This window comes from Heteronotia binoei, chromosome 17 (assembly GCF_032191835.1).
Source record: "Heteronotia binoei isolate CCM8104 ecotype False Entrance Well chromosome 17, APGP_CSIRO_Hbin_v1, whole genome shotgun sequence".
Taxonomy (NCBI): domain Eukaryota; kingdom Metazoa; phylum Chordata; class Lepidosauria; order Squamata; family Gekkonidae; genus Heteronotia; species Heteronotia binoei.
Genome location: NC_083239.1, coordinates 46,999,651 through 47,011,947, shown reverse-complemented (window position 1 = coordinate 47,011,947; position 12,297 = coordinate 46,999,651). Strand labels below are relative to the sequence as shown.

General features: G+C 42.4%; 1 protein-coding gene across 1 annotated transcript in view; it reads right to left on the bottom strand.

The window, feature by feature from the left end:
- Positions 1-3,368, bottom strand: part of LOC132585872 (very-long-chain 3-oxoacyl-CoA reductase-like) — a 28,074-nt gene extending 24,706 nt beyond the window's left edge. Inside the window, exon 1 of the mRNA XM_060257750.1 lies at positions 3,135-3,368. Within this exon, the coding sequence (XP_060113733.1) occupies positions 3,135-3,306 (172 nt within the window). The 5' untranslated portion in view covers positions 3,307-3,368. The remainder of the gene's footprint in view (positions 1-3,134) is intronic.
- Between the last annotated feature and the right edge of the window lie 8,929 nt (positions 3,369-12,297).

The following is a 12,297-nucleotide window of genomic DNA, read 5'->3' as shown; positions in this document are numbered from 1 at the left end:
TGTTTATGAAAGCTAGTACAAGAATGCAGTGAGGGGGGGGAGGGCTCTGAAAGGCTGAGGAAGGCCAGATGGCAAGGGAGATTCGCTGCCTCAAAATGCCTGGCAAAACCTTTTTGTTTTACAGGCCCCAGGGCCATAGCCAGGATTTTTGGGGGGAAGGGGTGCCGGGTAGTATTAATTAATTAATTGAGCCTCAAGAGCCGGCAGATTGCTGGTTGGGCAGGGCGCTGCAAAATCAAAGGGGCAGAGCCCCATTGGGCCCCCCTCTCTCTATGGGCCTGCCTCTGGAACTGGATCAAGTTCTTCAGGGCTCGGATCTCATTTGGAAGAGCATTCCGCCAGGCTGGCGCCAGAGCTGAAAAGGCTCTGGCCTGGGTTGAAACAAGATGAATACTTTTGGGGCCGGGGACCGCCAGAAGGTTGCTGTTCATAGAGCACAGTGCTTTCTGTGGGGGCGTAGCAGGAGAGAGGGGCTTTGAAGATTAGAACCGAAGTCTTGAATATGATCTGGTATTCAACTTGGAGCTAGTGCAGCTGGCAGAGCCCCAGTTGTCTATGGGCTCTAGATGGAGTGCTTGTAAGCACACGTGGACTAGTTGGAGTTTCTGAGTCAGTCTCAAGGGTAGCTCTGCAAAGAGCGAGTTACAGTAGTCTAGTCTGGAGGTGATTATTGCATAGGGGCAAGACAGGAAGGGGAGGGACCAGTTGCTGAATCTGGCACAGATGCAAAACTGCCAGTTTGGCAACATTTGTGATTTGAGCTTCTGTTGAAAGGGAGGATTCCAGAACTACTCCTAAGCTCTTTGCAATTGGCCTTGGTGTTAGTGGATCGTTGTCAAGGGCTGCAAGTTGGCATCCCAACCTGAGATCCCTGGCTCAGCCACAGAACCTCCATCTTTGTAGGATTTAGTTTCAGCCGGCTCCGCTTCAACCAACCAGACACAGCCCCTAGACTTCTGGCCAGACTGTCTGGGACGGCATTCGGCCAGCTGTCTATCTATAGTTATTGCTGAGTGTCACGGCCTAAAGCTCCATATCAGCTGGGCGAGAGGGCACATAGAGATGTTAAATAACTTTGGGGAGAGGACTGCCCCCTGGGGAACACTGCACACCAAAGTTGGGTGAGCTATTGCATAAATTAGTGTGCTCTGGGGTCATCCTTCCTGAGCTAAAAGAAAACTGTGTGAGCTCGAGGCTACAAATCTGTGAGCTAGCTCACGCTAGCTCAGCTTAGAGGGAACACTGCCTCTCACTCAGACCCCCTTCCCCCCCCCCCCAGAGTCACTTTCCCCACTGTAATTCCCACTGCTTTTTCCCGTCATAGGGGGAAATGGGGCTCTGAGGGGAAGAGGCTTCTGCATCTCCCCTGCAAATTTGGAGCCTCTACCTCAAACCTCCTCACCCCCCAGCTGCAATTCATTAGACCCTATTTTGCCTTTGACTTCAATGGCCCATAAGGTATAATTGGGCTGTATATTTGGGAATAGCCAAATATCTCCCGATTCAGATTCTGCTACCGAATCTGCTATTAGGAAATATTCCCCCTCCTTAAATTTTTAAGCCCCGAATACTCCCGAATCTGAATTTCCCCTATTTATTTTCTTTGCCCACCCCTGTAGACATTTCCCTAGTGGACTATAGACATTTCCCAGAAATACCCAGCAAATTGTATCCCATAGCATTACTGTTACTTCTCACGGATCTCTGAAGACACTGAATCAGGAGCATAATATATGTAGGTCCTGGAAATGTTTGAAGAAGGGTGATGGGATGATACTCTGAGTTTCAACATTATCTGGCTGTCATTCAAGTTCTTTGACTTCAGATTTAAACATTGAGAGAAGTGAAACTCTACTAACCACACACAAAGACTCTGAATATATTTACACTGAATTTAAAGCTTCATTTTTTTTTTTAGAAAATTCAATCCACATTTAAAATGCAACTTTTGCTCTGAGAAATTCTGCATAAGAAAAAACCGGATTATTTGGCTGAAACAATCTGCTCGTGCCACCAATTTCATTTTCTGGTTGCAAACTGAACTATAACTCTAAACCCTGAGTTGCAAAAGGGTAGCTTAGCTTATCATAGCAAAATAAAATGGAACTCCAGTAGCATCTTAAAGATTTAATTATTTATTTATCATTACATTAGATTTCTATCCCGCCCATTTTGCAAAGACTCAAAGTGGCTAACAACATAAAATAAACAAAGGCAACATTAATAAACAGTATTAAAACCATAACAATACAATTGACCTTCTTTTCTTTCAATATGAGCTTTCACCAGTCACAGCCCTCTTCATCAGATAGATATATGAAGAAAAAAACTCAATGGTGGGACTGCCCCAGAATTAAAAACAGAAACCTCATCAGTTAAATATTTACTTGGTTAAAAGGGTAAAGGTAGTCCCCTGTGCAAGCACCAGTCATTTCTGACTCCGAATGACATCGCATCACAATGTTTTCATGGCAGACTTTTTGCGGGGTGGTTTGCACTTGCCTTCCTCTACACTCCCCCCGCCCCCAGCAAACTGAGCGCTCATTTTACCGACCTCAGAAGGATGGAAGGCTGAGTCGACCTTGAGCTGGCTACCTGGACCCAGCTTCCACCACGATCGAACTCAGGTCGTGAGCAGAGACTTGGTTTACTTGGTTACACTGCATGTAATGGCATCTAACAGGATAGTTTTGAAGAAGAAAGCCAATTTTCTGTGCTTCGACATGGTTTGCGGCAAGCGCTGTCTTTAGAAGAACACTGACTTCTGTGAGAGAATTTTTTTCCACCTGTAAACAATACTGCTTGTGAAAGTTTACAGTAAAACATAATTTAATTTTTTAAAAAATATTTCAGAGGGTAGCCATGGGGGGTCTGTTGTAGTAGAACAAATTCGAATCCAAGAGCACCGTAGAGACCAACAAGAATTTCAGGGAAGAGGTTTTTGAGAGCCAAAGGTCTCTTCATCAGAGAGCAGCTTAGCATGGTGCCTCCATTAATCTATTCACATAAGCTGAATCTATTCACATAAACTATCAAGGGACTAATTGCTGACGGTCTATATATCCCCCTGTCCCCACAATATGAGGTCATCGCAGAAAGAGTGGAAAGAGAAACAGCAATTACATGGAACTTACCTGCCCAAGGTCCATAAGAAGTCAAATCTACCCCTTTCCACACATGAGACAACACGTGGATCCTCAGCCCCTGTGCTAAACTCCAGGCAGCCTTCAGAAAGAGCCAGAGAACGCTCAGAACTCCAATACCAGTCAGCAACTGCTCCAGGTAGAAAAAGCTGAGGGAAGCCATCTCTTCACCTGTTTTAGCTGCAACAAGGATCAAGCAACTCACTTAGCTCCTAACCACCTGGTATCTTGCCATTGGTTTACAGCACAGAGGAATATATGCAGACTCTGTTGAAGACACGCCTCTTGCAACTGCCTCCCAATCTGAAACTGTCCTTCTTGAACTCTGTAGTTTGATGGAGCAGGCCCTGAGTCATCCATTATTGTGACAAAATTACTAATGATTCAATATCGGTTCTGCAGGCTTTATACAAATAACATTCAATCCAAACAATACTGAAGCAAAGATGCCAAAGACTACAACAAGTCCCAATAGTTCAAAACTCGGGCACCTTTGGTTTCAGTCGAGGAAACCCTCTTCATTCACGTTTCATAGTAGTGGGAATCCCATGATGAGGGAACGAAGACACGGACTCAGATTCCTTCAGCCAGTGCTCTGCATCAGAATGGAATCCCACGTGACAGGCAGTCAACTGGTTGCGCCTGTTTCATAAATATTTCTTCAGGCAAGGGGTAATTTAATTCTTGTACTGGAATATTAAAATATCACAACAATACAATACAGAATTTTATTTTTAATTCAACTACAGTGTTCAAGGATGCTAGACCTTACCAGATGAGTATTACTTCTGACGTAATACAAGCCACACTCACATGAAATTAAATATACCACATTTCTTGTTGCACATGTGGAATAATGACATAATGTGATAGGCAAACCTCCTTGATTTGGAGTGAAACTTTGAATCTCTAAGGCTTGTGGACAAACTAAACACCCCTTACATGGATGGTGTCCTATAAGGCAGGGGTGGCCAACGGTAGCTCTCCAGATGTTTTTTGCCTACAACTCCCATCAGCCCCAGCCATTGGCCATGCTGGCTGGGGGTGATGGGAGTTGTAGGCAAAAAACATCTGGAGAGCTACCGTTGGCCACCCCTGCTATAAGGGCATTTTGTACTTGACCAGTTGAACTCATACCTGAATGAACCAGACAATCTTTAATATTTCTTGTTCTTCTTAACCCCACATATGGTGCGTTTTTAACAGTCCAGTATGGCACTAATTAAATGCCAATGCTACAGAACGAATGTTATTAAATATTGGAGTGAAATCAAAACCAAATGTAATTCGGTTAGATTTTATTTTATTCTGCTGATTGAACAAAGTTTGTCTTTCCACTCTGTCAGCTCTAGTTTTGGCCAGTTTTATTATCTCTTCCAGGTAGCCCCTTTTCTTAAATTCTAAAGCCTTACACCTACTGTTCTCTTGACAATGTGTATACCTTGTGCAATTGACCGTACAGAAGATTTTTACAAAGATGCACAGGATGGAATGACTGAAAATGCAGATACGAGTTTTTGTCCATCTGTTTGCTGTGGGTGCGGACTGCCAAACTGTTTGATATTTGTCTGTAAACCCTAGTGTCTAAAAAAGTTTCAGAATTCTTGTCATAATGACTAGAAATATTCATATGCAAACCATTCATCCGTTCCATAAATGCAGGTACAATATTTTCCTTCTCAAAATCAGAAACAAATAATCTATGAAACGATTGTAGAACGCAATCTGATCAAAGTGTGGATTGAAATTCACATTACAAATTTTGTCTTCTTCGAATTGTGCCATAAAAAGATTAGCAACACTTGGGACAAAACTCGACCCCATGGCAACTCCCCTAATCTATATGAAAAAAAATCCTCCTTATACTGAAAGTAATTATTTCCCAATATTATCTCAACTTCAATAAACCGGAAGTTGGGAGATCCATATTCAACCTCTCTTCCAAGACTTTCTGAACCACCATTCAAGCCTTCTCATGAGGAATGGTTGTTGATAGCAACACAATGTCTGTGATAACTAAAATGACTTCCTTGGGTATTTTAAATCCTTCTGTTAGACTCACAAAATGTTTGGTATCCCTGGTGTACAAATCCATTTTTAAAATGAAGGGTTGCAAAAAAGAAATTCACATGTTTTGACAGTGACTCAAGAATAGAATTTGAACCTGATATTATGGGTTGTCCTGGGGCGGGAAACCAGGCTTATGAATCTTGGCTATGATCGTTATCTGAAATCACTTTCACTATCTGAAATCACTCCACTCTCCAAGATGTAAGGACCACTGTTCCCTCTAAGCTGCAGAGCCTTGTGAGCCAAAATTCTACTTTGTGAGAGCTCCTGGCATTAAAGTTGTGAGCTACTGATAAATTAGTGCGTTCTGGGGCCATCCTTCCTGAGCTAAGACACAAATGTGTGAGCTGGAGCACGCTAAATCAGCTTAAAGGGAACACTGGTAAGGACCAATCCAAGTGCTCCTGGATTCTAATTCCTAATCAGGGTCTTTTTTGAAAGAAAATAAATCCAGATAGGAACAGAGAAATTCATTTTTTAAAAAAAAAATCCAGCTTTTCAGAATAAGCCAGAAGTGTACATTATGCTTGTCAGAATAATCCAACCACCCACCTGAAGAAGAAGAAGAAGAGGAGGAGGAGCGCTTGCACACGAAAGCTTATACCTGGAATGAAAAGTTGTTGATCTTTGTTTTAAACAATTTTTTATTTAGTAACATATGGTAATAATATTCATTTTTTATAATCATTAATAACTTCTTTTCATCTATCTCATATATTACTTTTCAACTACCCCTCCCCCCGTTAATTGACCCCCACCGGTGTTATTTACTTAAAATACTAATATTTAAAGGTAACCTTAACTAATAGAAACAAAGGTTAAATATTTTTCCTTCTATTACTTAATTATTATCAAAGATCGCCCAGTGTCCTTTTATTTTCCACACTTTTTCTACATATCTTCTAAACTTTTTCCAATCCATCTTGAAGTCTTCTAAATCATAATCTTTTAAGATTCTTGTTAATTTGTCCATTTCACTCCACGTCATAATTTTTACAATCCAATCCCATTTTTTCTGGTATTTTTTCTTTCTTCCACAACTGCGTATACAATGTCCTAGCAGCTGAAAGCAAGTACCAAATTATAGTTCTATCTTCTTTTGAAAAATTTTCCATCTGTAATCCCAATAGGAAAGTCTCTGCAACTTTCTTAAATTCATATCCCAGGATCCTAGATATTTCTTGTTGAATCATTTGCCTATACTTTTTTGCTCTTTCACAAGTCCACCACATATGGTATAAAGAACCTTCATGTTTTTTACATTTCCAACATCTGTCTGGCATCTTTGCCAACTTTTTCGGAGTCATATACCATCTATACATCATTTTAAAACAGTTTTCTTTAATACTATGACATGTTGAGAGTTTCATAGAGTTCTTCCACAAATATTCCCATATGTCCATCTGTATTTCTTTATATACATTGATTGCCCACTTTATCATTTGAGATTTTACTACTTTATCTTCAGTAGACCATTTTAACAGTAATTTATATAATTTTGAGATTAATTTATCATTATTTCCAAGCAGAACTTTTTCCTTTTCTGTTTGCTCTTTTCTTATTCCTTCAGTTTTGATATCATTTTCCACCAAGCTCTTTATTTGTTGCATTTGAAACCAATCATACTTATTATTCAGTTCTTCAGCAGATTTCAACTCTACTTTGCCACTTTGTATTTTTAATAGTTGATTATATGACAACCATTTTTCTTCACCTGTCTCAACTGATATTTTTATTACTTCTGTTGGCACTATCCACAATGGCTTTCTATCGTCTCCATATTTCTTATATTTCATCCACGTGTTTAACGAATTATTTCTTATATAATGGTGAGAGAAAAAGCCATCCATCTTTTTTTTCCCATAATACATATAAGCGTGCCAACCAAATTTATTTCCATGACCTTCCAACGCTAAAAGTATTTTATTTATTAATGGCACCCCTTCTTTTATCCATACTAAACATACTGCTTCATGGTATAACGTTAAGTCTGGTAATTGGAATCCTCCTCTTTCTTTTGCATCTGTTAAGATTTTCATTTTAATCCTTGGTTTCTTCCCAGCCCATACAAACTCTGAGATTTTCCTTCGCCATCTATTGAATTGTTTACTATCTTTCACAATCGGAATAGTTTGAAATAGTACATTATTCTTGGTAAAATGTTCATTTTTATTGCAGCTATTCTGCCAAGCAATGACAAGTTGAGTTTGTTCCATTTTATCATGTCTTCAAACATTTTATGCCATAGCTTTTCATAATTATTTTTGAATAAATCAATATTTTTCATTGTTATCTCTACACTCAAATATTTTACCTTAGAAGTAATTTTTTTTGTAGATATGTAATGAGACCTGTACCCCAAAAACCTGGGCAGATCAGGTCCTGACCTAATGACCAGCTATCAAGAGATTTGCCAAGCTTGCAAATCTCTGGGGAAAAACAACAACCTTTTAACATCATAGCATGCCTTCTGCTTACTCCAGCTCACAAAGACCCGCCCACCGCCGGCCTGCTATTCGCTCCAGTCCGGCCTCCCTTTGCGAGGTGCATGCTGGGACTTGTAGTCCTTGCATCCTCTCACGTCTGCTGAGCATTATTCTCTATGTGGAGATTGATTCTCATAGGGTATAATGGGGAATTGATCTGGAGGTTTCGGGGGTTCTGGGGGAGCTGTTTTTTGAGGTAGAGGCACCAAATTTTCAGTATAGTATCTAGTGTCTCTCCCCAAAGTATCTCCCAAGTTTCAAAACGATTGAACCAGGGGGTCCCATTCTATGAGCCCCAAAAGAAGGTGCCCCTATCCTTCATTATTTCCTATGGAAGGAAGACATTTAAAAAGGTGTGCGGTTCCTTTAAATGTGATGGCCAGAACTCCCTTGGAGTTCAATTATGCTTGTCACACCCTTATTCCTGGCTCCACCCCCAAAGTCTCCTGGCTCCACCCCCAAAGTCCCCAGATATTTCTTGAATTGGACTTGGCAACCCTAATTCTATATGGCTGTTATGTTAAATAAGTTTGGCCACCCCTGACTTATAATATGTATGCTTTTTACCCTCATTCTAATGAATTTTCGCTCTGCTTAAAAGGGATCTCCTTGCTGTGAGGCACACCAGGTGAACGGCCCATTTGGTCGATAGCTTCGGCAGTTTGTCTGCGGGGATTCACACCTAGTTGCCCCGAGGATGGGAGGCCTGGATAGACAGTGAGTCTCCAGCCCTCCAATTAAGCCTGTCACATTTTTCATTGAGATTATACCCCTTAGGGAAATTGGAGTTTAATTGCGTTGCGTGATTCAAGCAAACTCTGATCTATATTGCTTTGTTTTCTGTAAGCAAAAAACAGCAAGAGGGAGGGTCCATTAAGTTCCTGCAGTGTTTAATTAAGAACTGAAACCTCATAATAAGTTTACAACACTCTGTGTCTGATTCATTGTTATATACCGGATTAATGCTTTTGTAGTTTTGATGGTCAGTCTTGGCCAGTAGAGAAATTTATGATTTCTATGTTTGTCATGAGTCTAAGCCTCGTGAGGCCTACAGGCTCCAGGGAAGCCTGTGTTAGAGTAGCTAAAGGGCCTGACCAGTCCAGCCATCCTAAACAAGACCAAACGATCAGTTATGGGCCCAGCTTTACTAAGCTAATTATTAGACTATACTGATTGAGTTCTGATTTTGTTAGGGTTCCCAAGTCCCCCGTGGCCTGCAGCGGGGGACTTTTTTCCCAGGCACAGTGTGCACATGGTGTGATAATGTCACGCGAAAGTGATATCGTCGTGCCAGTGACATCAAGTGCCAGCCACTCTGTCCGTTTCCGGGAAAACTCTATGCTTTTCCTGGACACTCTAGCAATTTGGGAGGAAAACTCTAGAGGGAGGGAGGGTGGAAGGGGGAGGGAGGAAGGAAGGAAGTTGATTTTATATATGTGTATTTTTTGATGTTGTACATCACCCAGAGCCTGGCGATTAATCAAATGCAATAAATAAGAAGGAGAAGGACTATAAGTCGTCTCTGGACCACATGTTTCTGCCAGTTATCTCACAACTTGAAATCAAGGGGGAAATTGAGTTTTTGTGAGGCTATTGTACAAACTGAAAGACAACTTTAAACTCAGATTTACAAGAATTGCCCGACCAGTTCATTAATAAAAAACTGCAGGTTGCCATCTCCGGCCCTGGAGAAAGACAATTTTTCAGACTACCAAGTCAGCAGGCAGTCCATAGGAGCTATATGGGCTAAAAGAAAGAAAGAATCTTTTAAGAAGACAGAAGTTTCCTACAGCAGGCCAGCATAAGTTGAGACAAGACTCGTTAGCGACAGGCACCAAAGGGAAAGCAATTCACATGTTACACTTGTGGAGGCAGAGGGCATAACCAAGCAGTCTGCTCTTCGCCCAGAGCAACAGGGGCTGCCCCTCCCGTTTCTAATGTAAAAGCAAGCAGTTTTAAAAGAAAAGGAGACCAACACAAGACGTTTAATATGAGCTCAGTCTGCACTACACTTATAAAGGCAAATACCATAGTATTAGGCCACCTTGAAAGTAGGTTTCCCAAGTCCAACCCCAGAAATATCTGGGAACTTTGGGGGTGGAGCCAGTAGACACTGGGGTGGAGCTAGGGGGGAGGGGGGGAAACGGCGCCGGGGAGCATGGCCAGCCGCCCCGTCTTGGAGCAGGTGATGCCGCTGCGCAGCTGCCGCCTCTTCTCTTCTCACTGTGGCTGCTCCTCCGAGATGGGCTCAGTCTGAGCCCATCTCGGAGGAGCAGCCACGGCGAGCAGAGAAGAGGCGGCAGCGGCGCGGCGTACTCACCCGCTCCGCCTCTGGGGTGGAATCGGAGGGGGGGTGGAGGTGGGCCGGGGGCGTGGCGAGCCGCGAGTCCGGGTCCTAGAAGGGCCCGGATTCGCGGCTCGCCATGCTTCTGGCCTGCCTCCGCCCTCCCCTGGTTTTGCCTGCCCTGCTGCCGCCTCTTGGCTGCTCCTCCGAGATGGGCTCAGCCTGGGCCCATCTCGGAGAAGCAGCTGCAGTGGGCGGGGAGGGGCGGCTCGCCATGCTCCCCGGTGCCGTTTCCCTCCCTCTCCCCGCTTCTGTTTTTTTGGGGAGCGGGGGAAGAGGGTGGAGATCCTGGGGTCCCCCTCCAGGGCGGGAGGGTTGGGAAGCCTACTTGAAAAAGAAGTTTTCCTTTCCCTCTCCCATAGGAAAAGAGTCAAGTAAAAGATGTTCAAACTGCCTTTGTAACAAGAAAGAACAAAGGAAGTGTGTGTGTGTGTTTCTATGTGGTCCTGCAGATTATGTGGCTTTTGTATGACAAATCCTGATTGGTGAAAGGATTGTGGAAATTGTATTATGGAAATGTAAATAATAATAATCATCAGGGCTTTTTTTTTTAGCAGGAATGCACTGGAACGCAGTTCCGGCTGGCTTGGTGTCAGGGGTGTGGCCTAATATGCAAATAAGTTCTTGTTGGGCTTTTTCTTCCAAAGCAGCCTGTGTGAAACCATGGTGATGCAGGGGGTGTGGCCTAATATGCAAATGAGTTCCTACAAAAAGCCATGATTATGATTATTATGATAACGATAACAACAACAGCAACAATAATAGGGTGCATTATCACTACAGTAATGCATTTTGCAACTGGATGTTTGCTATTCTTACACAGTAAAAATCCAGTTGCAAAATGCATTATTTGTGTGGTTTGATTGTGGGTAAATTATGTTTAATTGCCACTCCCCTCTGCTGAGCCAAAGGTAAATACGGTAATAGTAAACAATGGAAAACTGTGTAGCACAATAATACTATGTCAGTAAGGAACAACTGTGACAACAATTTTTGTATCCCACCTCTGGTATATTATAATAAAGAAAATTGATGCAGCTGACAAATAAGCACTGCCCATAAGATTAAACAATAAATGTTCATAAACAATATCAGTGCACAGTCCAAGTACTATGCCGAAATAATCCTGGAGTGGATTACAAATTTGAAGAATAACAAAGGAAAGGACGCTGCAGCCAAAACAAGAAGCTCAGGACCGGTTTCAGTGAAGACGCCTTCTTCATCCTTTAGGCTCCACCTGCAGCTGCATAAAAATCCTTGCATGAGGTAAAGTTAAAAAATAAAATATAGAACCACAGTGCCTGAAAACACACACTCACCCATTACAGTCATGAATATCTGTTGGCTATTCACAAATTGGAAGAATAATAAAGGAAAGGATGCTGCAGCCAAAACAAGAAGTTCAGTCCTCTTCCTCACTCTCCGCAGGGTGGCTTAAACTGCCCGACTGTAACTAGCCCTAAAGATCCTTCCCAAGGGAGGTGTTAACTGAAGAACCAGTTTGGTATAGTGGTTAAGTGCATGGACTCTTACCTGGGAGTGTCGATGCGCTTAGAGACCAAGAGGGTGATTCTTAGCGACGCAAGAATGAAGGCTGTACACAGTAGCTGTAAAACCACTATATACATTTATTTACAATACCACTCACTCTCCTGACTGACAATATGCTCCGCTGCACTCCAACTCCATAAACCCACAATCACCACAGTTGCTCTGTACATTTATACATGGGATAGCCAATCAGCAACTTGCTGTGTCATGCTGACTCTGCTGGCTGATGCAATCCTTCTGGCAGCCAGCCACCTGCTGTCATGTAGATCATCTAAGCCTCTAGATCTACTTTCAGTTCTGCAGCATGTGCTATAAGCTGTCTCTTTACGCATAATAGTGACACCCCTCCTCAGGTTATAGCTAGTGCTGTCATCCATACATTACAACATGGCGTATACATATTGATCATTTTACCATCAATACATTGGTTACATACATTCCCATATATACATTGGTTATAGTTCAGTATTTCCATTCCTCCTGAACACACATTTTTCTCTGCTTGCCAATTAACTTGCGAGCGTATCCTTATCAGTTGGCATTCTGCCCAGACTGACCATATCTCCTCAGTTGGCTCTCTGCCCAGACTGAGCACTTGCTGGCTTGTTTCCCAGACTTGTTGAAAACACACAGTACCGTATCTTGTCTGGTATAAGCGTGTATATTCTTTTCCATACACATTTTACAGATTTCAGCCTTTTTC